We start from the raw sequence: 16,549 nt of genomic DNA on the forward strand, positions 1-16,549 counted from the left end.
AACCACCATTTGACCCAGCTATTCCCCTTCTTGGTCTATTCCCTAAAGCCCTAACAAGAGCATGCTACAGGGACACTGCTACATCGATGTTCATAGCAGCTCAATTCACGATAGCAAGACTGTGGAACCAGCCTAGATGCCCTTCAATAGATGAATGGATAAAAAAAATGTGGCATTTATATACAATGGAGTATTATTCTGCATTAAAAAATGACAAAATCATAGAATTTGGAGGGAAATGGATGGCATTAGAGCAGATTATGCTAAGTGAAGCTAGTCAATCTTTAAAAAACAAATACCAAATGACTCCTTTGATATAAGGGGAGTTAACAAGGACAGGGTAGGGACGAAGAGCTTGAGAAGAATATTTACATTAAACAGGGATGAGAGGTGGGAGGGAAAGGGAGTGAGAAGGGAAAGTGCATGGAAATGGAAGGCGATCCTCAGGGTTATACAAAATGTCATATAAGAGGAATGGAGGGGTAAGACAAGATAATACAAATGGAAGAAATGATTTACAGTAAAAGGGGTAGAGAGAGAAAAGGGGAGGGGGGAGGGGAGGGAAGGGGAGGGGAGGGGGGATAGTAGAGAATAGGACAGACAGCAGAATATATCAGACACTAGAAAGGCAATATGTCAATCAATGGAAGGGTAACTGATGTGATACAGCAATTTGTATACGGGGTAAAAGGGGGAGTTCATAATCCACTTGAATCAAACCGTGTAATATGATGTATTAAGAACTATGTAATGTTATGAACGACCAATAAAAAAAAAAAAAAAAAGAAATGACTTTGAGGGAGAATAAAGGAAATCTGAATGAAGTACTGACTTGAGTTTTCACAATGTATGAATATTGGTCATTAGTTTTGTCAAATGTACCATATTCATGTGAGATATTAGCAATAGAAAAAGTGAAATTTCAGTATAAGAGAATTTTCTGTATTATCTTTGCATTTTTTCTGTAATATGAAAGAGTTTTAATCATTTTCAAGTAAAGGGTTTAAATAAAAAACTTAATTAAATTAAAAAAAAAAAAAACAGTACAATTAGAGCCTCATGTGTCACCAAGAATAACTGCAGACCATTGCACCACATGCGGCTGAGGGGCAGTAAGTGTAACTGTAGCCAGGGCAGCTCTGACTCCAGGGTCACTCAGAGTTTTCCATTTACAGAGGATTGACTTTATTATCACTAGAAAAAGTCTACTGCAGCAGAGAGCTGGATTCCAGGGTCATCAAGAGATCACTGTAATCCAGTGGACCCTGGGTTTGGCTGTCCCTCAGACATGGCAGTGGTCCAGGACAGGGCATGGACTGAAGTTCAGTACTGAGCATGGACTCTGGTGACACTGTGGGATCCAGCAGAGAGCATGAACTTGGGTCACCACTTGGTGACAAATGTAGGCAGAGGGTGCTTCAGAGGAACTATATGTAAAGATCACCACACTCCTGACAAATGGACTCATTCCAATAAAGTTATCCATTTTACCAAAAGAACTGAACAGATAGTTCTCAGAAGAAGAAATACAAATGGCCAACAAATATGAGAAAAAATGTTCAACATCCCTAGCAATTAGGGAAATGCAAATCAAAAATATATTGAGATATCTTCTCACTGCAGTTAGAATGACAATTATCAAGAACACAAATAATAAATGCTGTGGAAAGGGTACACTCATACACTGTGAGTGGAACTGCATATTAGTACCACCACTTTGGAAAGTAGCATGGAGATTCCTCAAAATACTAATGGAAACCTAAGATTACCTAGCTATTCCACTCCTTGGTATTTATCCATCTCTAATTTCAGAAGAGTATAGTGGTACAGCCACACCAATGTATAACTCACAAGAACCAAGTTTGGAACTAGCACAGGCACCTAACAATAGGTGAACAGATTAAGAAAAATGTGGTGTATATATACACAGTGGAGTATTACTAAATCATAACAAAGAATGGAATTATGGCATTCGTCAGTTAATGGATGGAACTGGAGAACATCATGCTCAGTGAAACAAGCCAAAGCCAGAAAGAGAAGGGTTAAATGTTTTTGCTCATATGTGGAAGCTAGAGCTGAGTAATTGGAAAATATATGTGCGTGTGTGTGGGGGGGGGCTCTGATATAATAAAGATAGAGGGAAGATCTGTAAGGGAAAAAAAGAGAGACAGAGACAAGATGCAGAGACAGGAAAGATGGCTGCTTGTCCAAGCAGCCCCATTTATTTATACCAATAGGTTCCATTAGATCATTAGTGCCATAACTACATTATTGTTTATTGTGTCATTAGGTAGGTTACAGAGTTAGCAACATTGTGCAGCTTATTCCTCAGTTACACACTATAGTTGCAATGTGCAATGTTAGAAACTTTGTATAGCTCTCAAGAAAGTCATTGTTTAAAGTTACTGTTAGTGGCAGGTCCAGAAGCACCAGAGCTTGGTGAAGCATTGTAGTTATCTAGCAAGTGAGTTCCTTTATTCCCAGGAGCTATGTGGCTGGGATCAAGGTCAAGGCTGATAAGATTCTAGCACACAGCCTCCTGATGTGGGGCATTGCTACCGCAGCTAGGCATCCTGTGTCTTTGCACAGGAGTTTCCCTAGCAGCCAAGTATTTCGGTTCTGCACAGAAACTCCCCTAGCCACCAAGCATTTGCCATAGTCATGAAGCTATCAGAGACCTTAATCCTAAATACAGAATCCTTACAAAGATCCGTGGAGTAGAAGAAGGAAAATGCAAGGGTAGGGACGGATGGGAAAGGGAAGAAATGTATAATGAAACTGACAAAATTATGCTGTGTGCTAAATACTCCACAGTGGATTCCACCTTAATTCACATCTATAAAGCATAAATTAATTCATATGTAAATAAATAAATAAACAAATAAATACTAGTAGGTGTGGGGGGGGGAGTAAAGGAGAGAAACCAGAGTCACAGGGACTAAAGTGGGGCAAATCACATTTCATGCATATATGAATATGTGAATATTACACCAACTATTCCTGTAAAACAATAGTGCACTCTTAAACCATAAGAAAATTAACAATTTTACTCTGTCATAACTTCCTCATTCATGGGATTGGTGGGACGATGTAATGGATGACATTTATTACCTGTTCAGAAAGCTGCAGAGAAATGTCAGCCTCCCATAATTATGGGACATTGGCACTGTCACTGTGATTGCCATAACTCTCTAGAATTATTTGGCAATACTAAGAATGAAATGAAATTCATGAAACAGTTTCCCCTTTTATAAAAGTTAGCTCTTTCATCTTTTGTTGGGTATGTATAAATTTATTTTTATTTTAAAAACTGACACATAAAGTTGTACATATTTACAGGTACTCTCTTGTTTCTTTTTTGTATATATTAGTTCCTTGTTCATAGTGTTACTTCTCTCCAGAGCACATATATCCCCCTGAATATTTGCCTGATTCAATTGCTCTTTTCTTTCACCCAGAATAGTACTCATGCACTAATTTTTGGTGATTCTCCCCAAAATGCACACAAAAGTCTGTGGATATGTCAGATTTATACTCAGTGACAACAGCTACTAATTTAATATGCATGTGCTCTGTCTATTAATACAATCAAGAATTAACAGGAAATGTGGAAAGTGTTGTTGCTCCTGATTATCAAATATTCTAGATGTAACACCATTGCCTATAATGCCTATAATGTGAGGTTTACATCATTCATTAGATAGTTTTCATTTTAGCTGAAAGAAGCCCATGGGGAACTGATAAGAATGTAGGTGTTTCTTTAAGCATTCCTGGAATCATTAGATTGCTATTTACGCCCCCCACCCCCGAGTGAGCATGTTGATTGAACATGGGAAGATTTTGACTCCCAGAGTCCACTGAAAACTGAAAGTGCTAGACCAAGAATAAAACAGAGCTTTGATTTACTTTTGATGTAGTAGATATGAAAATTCTCTTATCTCAGTCTCTAAATGCTGAATCTTAAAACCCATTCCCACATGTTAATCAGAAGGTAAGGGAGGACAGGACCCTGGAGTTCAGATAGAGCCCACCCCAATGTCTGCTGACTCCAAAACAGGTTCTTATCCTTTAGACCCAAAGGGTTTTCAGTCCACGGGTCCTCAATGTCCCTCCAGGCTACTATTTGAACACTGTATCTATTGGTCGCATGTAAACTTCTCTTTTGAAAATTGCTCAAAATGCGAATAAAAATAAAATTATGGATTTCTTTAGGTCCCATGGATTCATCAGTGGCTTTTTTTTTTGCAGCATGTGCTGTGGAGTCCTGCTGTGAATTGTTTCTCAGATCCTGATCTTCATGTTTTATGAATGAGTCCAAAATTGCTGAATACAATGAAACTTTGGACCACCAGTCACAATTTGTTTTTAAAACCAGTTAATTTGATAACTCAAAAAAGTTAATAATTCCTTTGACTTTACTTCAAAGTCCAGTCTCCCAGTACCTCCCCCAACATCCAGTGGTGGCTACAGCAGGAACCCCTGCACCTCGCACAGAGAGCTCATCACCATGACAGATGACTACTTGTGGTTTGAAGAGATACCTTTCCCTGTGATTGGTTACAGCTATGAAGTTTTGAAAGAAGCATGTGCTCAGTTTGTGATAAAGGATGAAGACACAGTATTGGTGACCTACCCCAAATCAGGTAAGGAAACAGGACAGAGACCATCAATGGGAAAGGCAATGGCTTCATTCTTCGCTTACTCAGCAGAGGGGTGGCATGTGCTGTACCTGCCAGCGAGCCCTGCTTGGGGAGGAAGGGTAGTGCCCCAGGCCACTTCAATTCAGACTAGTGCAGAGTGGTGTACTGCTGAGCAAGGATCATCTAAGTTATTGGAGGGAGATGTGGGAGTGAATCCTAAGCAGATTGAGGCATTTGTGTGTGGTTGCCTGGCAGAAGTGGGTGGAAGAGCGTGACCCATGAACATCTAATAGCAAAATAGTAGCTAAATAGAGATAAAAAGACTGAAATCGAGGTCATGAGGTGAAGAGGGATAATTTAGAGTAGGATAATAAGCATGGGCAATGGCTGGAAATCAGAAATGAGCCTAGAAATTTCAAGGGACTATGAGGACTATAGGAGTAGGGACAGGAGCATTGCAGGGGTGAGGATTGAGGCCAATGTCATTGGAAGAGGCATGGGGCTGAAGAGTCAAGGGGAATTTCATGGGGTCTCTCATCCAGCAAGGAGGTCCACGGAACAGTGTAGAGAAGAGTGTGGTTGCAGAGTCAGTAATCAGAACCTCTGGAGACCAGGCAGGAAGCAGGTCTGATTTTATTGCACAGTTACTATGTATATATATTCAGGCAGTAGCTAAGCAGATTACAGGCAGCCACCAATGCAATGTCTGCTAACTGCCCTCGAAGCAACCAATTGAGGAGTGGACTGTGGAGCAAGCACAGGGACTGCAACACATGGCCTCATGCCCAGGGCTGTGCCTACAGGGTAAGCAGACTGTCACTCACACACCCAGCACAGGGGAGTGGCCTGCCACTCAGATGCACAATGCAATTTCCGCTAACTGACCTTGCAGCAACCAATCGAGGAGTCAGCCATGGAGCAAGCACAGGGACTACAACACATGGCCTCACACCCAGGGCTGTGCCTACAGGGCAAGAGGCCTGACGCTCACATGCCAAACAGAAGGGGAGTGGCCTGCCACTCAGACACCCTTAATGTATGCCGTGTATGCAGTACTCCATGCACTTGCCCCACAGGGAGTGATAACATATTAAAAGGATACCAGCAAAGAGCCAAGAGGAGGAAGCAAGCTAAAATCCATTCATGGATGAATGCATAAACAAAATGTGACATGTTGACACAATGTAATATGATTCAGCCTTAAGAAGGAAGAATAGTCTGACACCTTCTACACATAGATTAATATTGAGGGCATCAAGCTAAATGCAATAAGTTGAACACAAAAGGACAAATACTATATGATTCCATTGGTGCAAAATATCTAATATAGTGAAGTTCATATAAACAGAAATTCCAATGGTGAGTTCCAAGAACCGAGTGATGGAATAAGTGGGGATATGTAGTTAATAAGCAGAGAGTTCCAGTTTTTCAAGAAGAAATGATTCTTGACATTGGCTGAGCAACAATAAGAATGTGCTTAATGCTGCTTAGCATACTTGAGTGCATGTTTTAAATGGGTATAATGGTAAAGTGTATGTTAGGTATTTTATCATAATTTTTTGTTCACAAGTCATGTTGAAATGAGTGACCATCACTTTTTCCTTCCTTATCTAGGAAGTCACTGGGTGATTGAAATTCTCTGCCTGATTCACTCCAAAGGGGACACCAAGTGGATTCAGTCTGTGCCAATCTGGGAACGATCACCCTGGTTAGAGACCAATAGGGGTAATAAATTGTTAAAGGAGAGAGAGGGCCCAAGACTCCTAACCTCTCACCTCCCCTTCCATCTCTTCCCTACATCTTTGTTCACATCCAAGGCCAAGGTCAGTTCCTAAAGTTTTATCAATGTTTTTGCCCTTCCATGTGCCCAGATAACTCCTGTATCTTTCTGGGTGTCTACTCATTGGGTAGGTTGGGTGAGACCTCAGGTTATTAGACATTAGGTGAGGTATTGTGGCCACAACTCAGACCATGCTTGAGTACAAGGATGTGGACCATTCCACAAATTAGCCTACCCTGAATTCAGGGTAAAGTGACTGGCTAATGTCGGAAACTTAGAAAACCACTTCTTATGTTCAACCTGAATTTATAACTGCATTTACTCTAGAGTTGCCCATCTTGGAAGCTCTTGTATATGTTTACCCATATTAATTCAATAAAACCCTCCTGCCAGGTAGGTGGAAGCACCCAATCAGTGTTGCCCATATAGGGAGGAGAGTGCGCATACATTGATAACTGCATAAATCCAGGGCCCTGCTCAGGGGTTGTGGCCAGCTATCTAACCACAGCAGCCCACAGCACATCACTGTGCTCTGTGATCAGCAGCCACTCCAGCCTCCCTATGGCTGATGGATGATCAGCACAGACAGTGGATATCCAAGATCTAACATGCCAAAGACTAAATTTAGAAACATCCTTTCTTAAGGTGTGTGTTGACTTCTGAATGTTTCATGTTTTTATTTTAAAAACACCAGGAAACCTAGATAATATTCTCCTGCCTTGGAAATGTAATAAAGTTCCAGATGGTGAGGTTGTCCAAATAGACCTATTTCCAAATGGACCTATTTCCATGTCTTCTGTTGGGTTTATTAACCTCAGCTTGATTAAACTCAGGCCTAAGGTGATACGAGACCGAGACCTCTAGTAACAACACGAAGAGAGTCAGTGCAAATACAAAGTCAAATTCTGATGTTCCAGTACCAAGTGGTGCCTGTGTGTGTGTGTGTGTGTGCGCGCGCATGTGTGCATGCGTGCGTGCGTGTGTGTGTGTGTGTGTGTGTGTGATCTCTAATCTTAAACACCAGCCTCTTAGTATGCACCTAAGTACACAGTTGGGCAACTATCATCTGGACCAGACATTTCTACCATCCAGAAAGTCTTCCAGGCCCCTTCTACCAAACAGGGTCCACCCCTTGAGGGAAACACTCCCTGTACTTTAACTACAGAATACTTTTGCTTATTCTTGAATTTTGCACAAATACATTCCTGGTATATGAATGTAATATCGGTGAGATTCCTATAGGGTCTTGACTGTGTGAATGACTGTGTATTGTCATAAATCTGCATATACTATAATTTATTGATCCATTCTGCTGTGGATGATTATGGGAAAGCATACACATACCTCACCACTTACCATTTAAAGCTATCCAGCAGCTTCCCATGTTAAGTAGACTAATATCCCAGAATGAAGAGAAAAGCTATTCTTCTTCTATTCCTAGCACATAAATATAGAAAAAGGAATGTTAAAGTATTTGATTAATGAATGCTATAACTAATTCATGAAAGGAACCCATTGATTTTTTTAAAGAGAGAGAGAGAGAGAGAGAGAGAGAGAATTTTTTAATATTTATTTTTTAGTTTTCGGCAGTCACAACATCTTTGTATGTGGTGCTGAGGATTGAACCCGGGCCACACGCATGCCAGGCGAGCGCGCTACCGCTTGAGCCACATCCCCAGCCCACCCACTGATTTTTAATCAAGACTAAGTAAGAACTGCCTGGGTGAAGATTAATATCAAGGTGGGAAATGACTGATTCAGACTAATTTTTCTTTCTCTCATTTTTCCTTAATTTAAGGTGATATATATCATGAGAAATCCCAAAGATGTTCTTGTGTCAGGTTATTATTTTTGGACTATGACACATGTTTCTAAGAAACCAGAGTCACTGGAACAGTATTTTCAGTGGTTCATGGAAGGAAACAGTGAGTGTTCTGTGACATATAATTCTGCTTCCTCTACTCTACTGTTTTTTCCTCCTAATTTTTTGGTAACCCTATTTTATTCTTTTTCCACATATGAGAGAAAACAGACAACCCATGACTCTGTGAGTCTGGCTTCTTTCAATTAACATTCTGATCTCCAGTTCCACCCATTTTCCTGCAAATGGCATAATTTAGCTCTTCTTTATGACTGAGTAAAATCCATCATGTACATGGACCTCATGTTCTTTATCCATTCATCAGTCAGGGGACACCTAGGCTGGTTCCCTAAATTAGCTGCTGTGGGTTGAACTGGCATCAACATAGGTATGCTATACTGCTATAGTGTGCAGACTTTCATTCTTTTGGATAAATACCAAGGAGTTCTATGACTGGGTCATATGGTGGTTCCATTCCTAGTCTTTTGAGGAAACTCCACACGGATTTCCATGATGGTTGTTCTAATTTCCAATCCCAATAGTGTGTAAGTGCTGCTTTTCACTCACATTCCCACCAGCACTTATTAGTATTTGTGTTCTTGATGATTGCCATTCTAGCTGGAGTGAGATGCAATCTCATGTAGCTTGGATTTGCTTTTCTCTCATTGTTAAAGATGTTGAAATTTTTGTCATCTAATTATTGGCCATTGTATTCCTCCATTTGTGAAATGATTATTCAGTTATTCATCTATTGATTGGGTTATTTGGTTTGGGGTGTTATGATTTTTGAGTTCTTTATATATGCTGAATGTTAATCTCTGTCAAAGAGGCAAAAATTTTCTCCCAACCTGTAGGCCACCTCTTCTTTGCTGGGTGGAAGCTTTTTAACTTGATGTCATTCCGTTTATCAATTCTTGGTTTCCTTTCCTGAACACTAGGAGTCTTATAGGAAGTCATGCCTGCACCTATATGCTGGAGCGTAGGCTCCATATCTTCTACAATAGTTACAGTGTTTGTGGTCTAATTTCTATAAATTTTAGCCCACTTTGACTTGACTTTTGTGCAGGATTTAGCTTCATCTTCAACATGTAGATATTCCGTTTTCTGAGCCCCATTTATTAAACAGGCCGTGTTTTCCCAATATTTACTTTTGGTGTCTTTGTTAAGGATCAAATGACTCTGTCCTTGAGTATTTGCCTCTGTGTCTTCTATTGTCTTCAATTGATCTATGTGTCTGTTTTGATATTAGTACCTTTTTTGATATTGTACCTCTTTAGTATGATTTGATAGTGGGAAATGGGATAACTTCAGCATTATTTCTATTATTATTTGGCATTGGGATTACACCTGGGCTTTCAGGTGCTAGTTAAGTGCCACATCCCCAGCACTTCATCATTGCTCAGAATTACTTTGGCTAAGCTTAGTCTTTTATATATCATTTAAATTTGAGAACTGTTTCTTATATTTTTTGAAGAATATCATTGGAATATGATGGAAATTACACTGAGTCTGTAGATTTTTTGGTAATGTGGCAATTTTGGTTCTGCCTATATAAGAACATGGAAGGGCTTTTTACTTTATACTGTCTTCTTCAAGTTTTTTCTTCAGTGTTCTATGATTTTCATTGAGAGGTCTTTCACCTCTTTGGAGAGATTATTCCTAGGATTTTGTGGTTGTTGTTTGTATTTGTTTGTTTGTGTGTTACCCATGATGTAATCCACTGAGCCACATCCCTAACCCTTTGTTTTTATATTTTATTTAGAGACACAGTTTCACTGAGTTACACAGGGACTCATTAAATTGTTGACATTATCTTTGGAACTCACAATCCTCCTCCCTCAGCCTCACAAGCTGCTGGGTTTACAGGAGTGCACCACCACATCCAGCTACCTAGGTATATTTTGAGACCCTTCTGAATGGAATTGTGGTCCCGATTTCTTCCTCAGCAGATTCATCATTGTTACAAACAGAAGTTCTGGATTTTTGTATATGAATGTTGCATCCTGCAACTTTGCTGAATTTTGTTATCAGTTCTAGAACTGTTTTTGTAGAGAACTTTTTGGGTCTTCAAAGCATAACATCATATCATTTGCAAACACTGATAATTTGGCTTCTTTCTTTTCTACCTATGAATGTTTGATTTCCCTTCTCTTGCCTGACTTATCTGGCCTGAGTTTCAAGAACTCCATTGAATGGGAGTAGTGTGAGTGGACATCCTTACCTTGTATTTGATTTTAATAGAAATGCTTCCAGTTTTTTCCCATTTAGCATGATATTGGCTTTGGGTTTGTCACATATAGCCTTTGTTATGCTCAGCCAAGTTCCTCTGTCAAGGCAAATTTTATTGATATGGGGAAATACATTTATAGATTTGCATATGTTACCCAACTTTGCATCCCTGGAATGAAATCAACATGTTGTAATTGTATAATCTTAAAGTGTGAACACAATGTGTGGTGTGTATAATCTTCATGTAGAATATGATTTGCTGATATTCAATACATCTTTTTGTGTCTGTGTTCTTGTTGTTCTCTTACTCAATGTGTCTTTGTCTGGGTTGGGTAACAGTATGATATGGTTTCATAGAATGAATTCAGGAATGGTCCCTCTCTCTATTTCACTACCTAGCTTGAGGAGGATTGTTCGATTGTACATGAATCCAGCTGTCAGGGAGTGAAGAGTGACAGGGACAGCCCAGCCCCTGGTAGTATGTAACCTGAACCCCCTGTGCCTGCCCCACAGTGCCCTATGGATCATGGTTCGAGCACATTCGTGGCTGGATGTCCATGAGAGACAGAGAGAACGTCCTGATGCTGAGTTATGAAGAGCTGCAGAAGGTGAGCCCCCCTCTCATAGTCAGAGCCTGTCAGCTCCACACCATCCTTCTCCCTCCGACATCCCAGGTCCTCATCGTCTCCACTCCACCAAGAGGCTGTCAAAGTGCAGCCTCTTGGAGGTCACTAAAAATATATGAAAGCTTGGTCTCCCTTGCTGTGCTTCTGCTTCACCATCCCCAAGCTTTCTTCATGTCTTCCAGTTTATTGCATCTGGCGATTCTATAGAACCCTTCTACACACAAAAGCTGAGGGCCACGGCTTATGCTATCACCTGGGGCTGCCAAGGTTTCTGCATTCAGGACCTGTAATGCTCACAAAACCTCATCATCAGAAGAGACTGGGCAGAAAGCATTAAATCCCAGAGTTGGTTCACCTCTCTGGCTTCTCCCCTTGACTGATGAGGTGAGGTGAATGTGAGAAGTCACAACTGCGTAGCTATTATGAGGGGGTCAGGAGATGGAGTAACAGGAAAGGCCTGCAGATGGTACTCAGCCCTGGTGGGTGGGTGCAGGGTACAACTGGGTCATGCAATGACTTCCAATGATCTGTAGCACAGGGTAGTGACTGTGGAGAACAGTAATCAATCATACATTTCAAAACAGCAAATGGAGAGGATTTTGAATGTTCCAAAATAAGTCAATAATGTCTACCTGAGTTTGTAGATATGCACTTATACTGATTGGATTTTTACACATTAAATAGATACTTATTCTAACTTTATTTTTCTGCTAGAGCAGAAAAATGTCACATAAACTGCACAAAAAATGCCCAGTGCTCTGTGTGAGTTTAATAGGTCCATATGTAACTGAAAGCTTTAAAATTTTTAGAAGCTTTTTCAGAAATGGTAAAAAATGAAAAAAAAAAAAGTAGAAGAGTGAACAGACCTTTAGAAAACACTTGGCCTCTGAGTGTGTCTTGGGGACAGAGAAGGTGCCACGGGCACAGGAATCTGCTTCCCCTGGAGAAAGGACCCTGCTCACCTTCCTGCAGCTGCTTCCTGTTCTGCTGGGTCCTCAGCATGAAGTCATTTCTCACCAAGGGCCTTGATGCCACCTTCAGCCACCTCAGCAGCAAGCTCCCACACGTCCCTGTAATTTTCCTCTCCAATCACCCAACACTCTTTGTAAATTATTGACACAGTTGTGTGTCTTTTTTATATAATGCCTGAGGCTCACGGGGGGAAAAAAAACTAATAAAAAGCACTATCATCCTAAGAGGAAGGTCTAGGATTTCAAGCAAATTGTTTCTTCTTACCAAGACCTATTTCCTTGGTGTGATCTCCCAGGAATATACATCAATAATCATGGGGTCAAGTTTAGGGGGATATTTTAAAGCCCTATGTGTTATCCAAGTGTCAGTTAAGAAACACAGTATCATTGGGTGTAAGGATTAATCTTTGGGACATTTATCTCCTTGCCTTATCTTGAAATCCCAACGCCTGCCTTTGGGGTGTCCTAAACTCAGCCTCTCTAGGAAATGCACCCCAATCTTCACATCACACACACACACTTCACATGCCTCTTCTTGGCCCCTTTCTCTTTCTCCCTTGGTCCAGCATACATTTCAGTCTTTTCTTATTTTGATATCACTCCACTCCTCTTTCTCCCCCACACCCCTCCTAACTGTCGCGACCCCTTGCCCGCAAGGAAGACGCAACTCAGGAATCTTCTTTCAGCAGTTTATTCAGGCCCTTGTTTTGACATGTCTTTTAGCTTGTTTTTCTCTCTACTACTACTCCTACTACTACTCCTACTACTACTCCTACTGCCACTACTCCTACTGCCACTACTCCTACTGCCACTACTACTACTACTACTACTACTACTACTACTGTGTGCCACAGCCTTAATAAAGCAGATAAAGCCCCAATGCACAACTGCCACGTGGACTTTTCTTATAGGGTGCCAAGTCACAGCGTGCCAACTCATTCTGATAAGGAGTTGTTTGTCACAGACTACAGAGGAGACCAGCGCCATCTTGTAATGGCGGCCACAGTACACAGAAACGGCTCACCACACTAACACTTCTGTTCCAATTTCCCATGTCTGCTTTCTTTCCCTTAAGAGCCTCACTCTTGATTGTTCACATTGTAGGACCCAAGAAGCACCATAGAGAAGATTGGTCAGTTCCTGGGAAAGAAGCTAAATCCAGAAGAACTGGACTCAGTCCTCAAGAACAGCTCCTTCCAGGTCATGAAGGAAAACAAGATGTCCAATCTTGAAATGTTGCTTGAAAAATTCTCTTCTAAGCATTTCAAAATTACAAGAAAAGGTAACTGCTCTGTTTTCAGAATGTATGGAAACTCGTGGAAGGCCTTCTATGTTTACCACCCTACACCCAGAGTGAAGGTATCTGAACACATCAACTTGAAATGATTCATAGCCCAGAAAGCTTTGCATGCGCCTTTATGGCAAAAAAAAAAAAAAATGTTTTCATGGTCCTGGGATCGGCTGTAGGCACTTGAAGAAAGTTGATTCAGTCTTGGAGAGGAGGGTTATTTTGAAGATGGTTGTTTTGGGGCTACTCCACTGGTGACTTAATATAGAAAACTGCCCTAAATAAAGAGATTTACAAAGACCAACCAGCAGAAAGTAGGGAGTGGGTCATTTGCTGTGAGATAGGGTAAGGCCTCCTTACTGTGCAGACCGATGAATCATATCTCCACCCTTGGATTCAAGTCTATTGAAAATGTCTACTGCAAATACTCACAGAACCTACTTTTCTAAAATTCCTCCAGTTCACAGGTATCTGTAATGGTAAATTATGGAATAAATATACTAAATGCTTCAAAAGATATTTAAGAGGTCGGGATTTCTGCCACACAGTGAACTTGGAGCACAGACAGAGAAAAGAGAGCACTGGGCTGGGGATGGGACTCAGTGGAAGAGCCCAGGCCTAGCAGAAGAAATCAGTAAAGATTGTTCTACTATGAAAATAGGGTACGAATAAGTGGTTATAGGATAACAATTACATATTACACATTCTGCTACTTTATATTCATTTGAGTGTATTGTTTACATGCATATAACAGTTTAGAGATTATTATATATTTTATTAATGAATGAAATTGGTCTCAAAAGTGAAAACTAATTTATATGACACATAGAATAATGCTATAATCAAATGAATAAAGTGTTTGACTTATGCCCATATCTTTAGCTTTCATTTCACCACAACCACTTTCCCACAGGGTAACCCTGCCAGTGCATTTAAAAAAAATTCTTCTCTGGAAAACATGCTATTATGCTAGTATATTACTCATTCTTTACTTATCCTTTCAAACATTATTTACTGAACTTATATATCATTACTTTAAGCACTAATTCTTAGGAAATTTGTAAAAGTGATTTCATACCCTAATATGTTAGAAATGCATACCTTATGCACATTCAAAAAGGAAGTACACAGAACATCTCATGTTTGATCATTGCTGTGAATGAGGATGGTGATGTACGGTTCTGAACTGAGAGCCCCACTGAGTCACTGCACTGGAGTAAACATTTGAGTGAGGCCAATGGACAGAGGTGGAGGTGTCTGCTAGGACAGTACTCTGGGGTAAGGAGCAGGAAAGGTAAACACCCTGAGGAGGGGGCAGCCTGGCATGTTGGAAGCTGAATCAGAAGACTGTGTCATGGAGCCGAGAGAGCAAATGGGCATTCCCAGGGATGGAGTCCCAACCAACAAGGACCCTACAGCTAGAGCCTCAAAGCACCAGGGAACTTGGCTGAAGGAGACTGGACGTCCTGGGAGACTCTGAGCCACAAGGGACTGGAGCCACCGAATCTGGCAATGGACCCACATGGTGCCACATGCAGAGGAACTTCTCACAGAGAATGGCCAAAAGCAGAGGGACTAGTTGTGATCTGGTCTGATAAGTTAGGTCAGAAATTTTGATAGCTTGGGCAAGGTTCTGAAACAAGAAGTGGTCTGTTAGATATAGTGCAAGTGTTCTTATTTGATAGACAGCATCACTGCCTAGGGATTCTGTGCAGGATGGTTTGGGAGAGAAGGGCAGTCAGGACACACTTTCCAGGCAGGTAGATGAAAAGGGTCTGACCTATGTTCATAACTTTAGTTTCCATTTGACCCCCACCACTTTCCCACAGGGTCATCCTGCCAGGGCATTTTGTAAAACCTTTTCTGTAAAACAGGGTTTTATGCTAGTATATTACTCATTCTTTATTAATTCTTTCAACAATTATTTATTAAACATATACTATGTCATTCCTTGAAGGGTTAAATCATGCAGTTTATAAAATTTTTTGATGTCCTAATATTTGAGACATGCATTCCATATGGACATTCTAAAAGGAAATGCACAGAACATATCATTTTGGTCATTGCTGTGAAGTCAGCAAGGTTGGATTTGTGTGGTTAGAACTGAGAGCCCCACTGAGTCACTGCACTGGAGTCAACAGTTGAGTTAGGCTAACGGACATGGCATAATGTGTCTGCTAGGACAGCACTCTGGGTAAGGAGCAGGAAAGGTAAACACCCTGAGGAGGGGGCAGCCTGGCAAGCTTGAGGCTGAATCAGAAGACTGTCATGGAGCAGAGAGAGCCAATGAGCAGTCCCAGGATGGAGTCTGAATCAACAAGGACCCTACACCTACAGCCTCAACATCACCAGGGAACTTGGCTGAAGGAGACTGGAAATCTGGGGAGACATGAGCCAGAAGTGACTGGAGCCACTGGCTCTGCCAATGGATCCTCATGGTGCCATGTGCCAAAGAACTTCTCACAGAGAAAAGTTAAAGCACAACACTAGTTGTGACCTGCTCTGATCACCAGGTCAGAAATTTTGTTGGTTTGGACCAAAGTGCTCAAACCCAAGTGGTCAGACTTAGTTATAGTGCAGATCTTCTGATTTATACCCAGCCTCACTGCGTATGGATTCTGTACAGATTGCTTTGAAAATGGAGGGAAGTTAGGACACACTTTCCAGGCAGATAGACGTGGAAATGGGCATGGTGGCCAGGCAGGAGAAGGCCTCACCAATGTCCCAGGGTCACTCTGCTGTCTACACAGAGCAGGGAGGAGGTTGCCTCCTTAAGACCTCTCCCTAGATCTGATCTGTGTCTACTTCATGTTTTCCAGGCATCTGTGGGGACTGGAAGAATCACCTCACAGTGGCCCAAGCTGAAGCCTTTGATAAAGTTTACCAGGAGAAGATGGCGGGTTTCCCCAAAGAGCTGTTCCCATGGGAGTAATGTCCAAAAAATTCTGGATCTTTTATGGCTACTGACATTGTTTCCTGTCTTGGGATGTGTACAGAACAGAGGGATTCTTAGCTTTAAAACTATTTCTACAGGAAGGTGGAAGGGAAGGAAAGAATAACATAAAGAACCAATGAAATAAACATTAACAGATGAGCAAAGGAAGTCTAGTCACACAGAGGAAGGAGAATGGGAGGGGGAAGGAGAACGGGAGAA

The 16,549-nt window shown here is 41.2% G+C and overlaps 1 protein-coding gene across 2 annotated transcripts; it reads left to right on the forward strand.

The window, feature by feature from the left end:
- The first annotated feature begins 4,507 nt into the window (after window positions 1–4,507).
- On the forward strand, window positions 4,508–16,327 carry LOC113178015 (sulfotransferase 2A1-like). Of its 2 annotated transcripts, XM_026382485.2 has the most exons (6): window positions 4,508–4,643; window positions 6,255–6,463; window positions 8,219–8,345; window positions 11,024–11,118; window positions 13,212–13,389; window positions 16,215–16,327. In XM_026382485.2, the coding sequence occupies exons 1-6, from the start codon at window positions 4,508–4,510 to the stop codon at window positions 16,325–16,327; spliced, it is 858 nt and encodes a 285-aa protein (XP_026238270.1). The 2 variants fall into 2 exon arrangements, with proteins under 2 accessions (XP_026238270.1, XP_026238271.1); XM_026382486.2 differs by lacking the exons at window positions 11,024–11,118; window positions 13,212–13,389.
- Window positions 16,328–16,549: the final 222 nt, after the last annotated feature.

Source organism: Urocitellus parryii, chromosome 15 (genome assembly GCF_045843805.1).
Source record: "Urocitellus parryii isolate mUroPar1 chromosome 15, mUroPar1.hap1, whole genome shotgun sequence".
In the NCBI taxonomy this organism is placed as follows: Eukaryota; Metazoa; Chordata; class Mammalia; order Rodentia; family Sciuridae; genus Urocitellus; species Urocitellus parryii.

What these genes read in the sequence shown, in the direction of transcription:
- LOC113178015 (XM_026382485.2), top strand. Translation starts at nt 4,508, where the DNA reads ATGACAGATGACTACTTGTGGTTTGAAGAGATACCTTTCCCTGTGATT. An exon ending in TGTTCACATCCAAGGCCAAG is followed by an intron (nt 6,464 to 8,218) that starts GTCAGTTCCTAA and finishes CCTTAATTTAAG; the next exon opens with GTGATATATATCATGAGAAA. An exon ending in GTTATGAAGAGCTGCAGAAG is followed by an intron (nt 11,119 to 13,211) that starts GTGAGCCCCCCT and finishes TTCACATTGTAG; the next exon opens with GACCCAAGAAGCACCATAGA.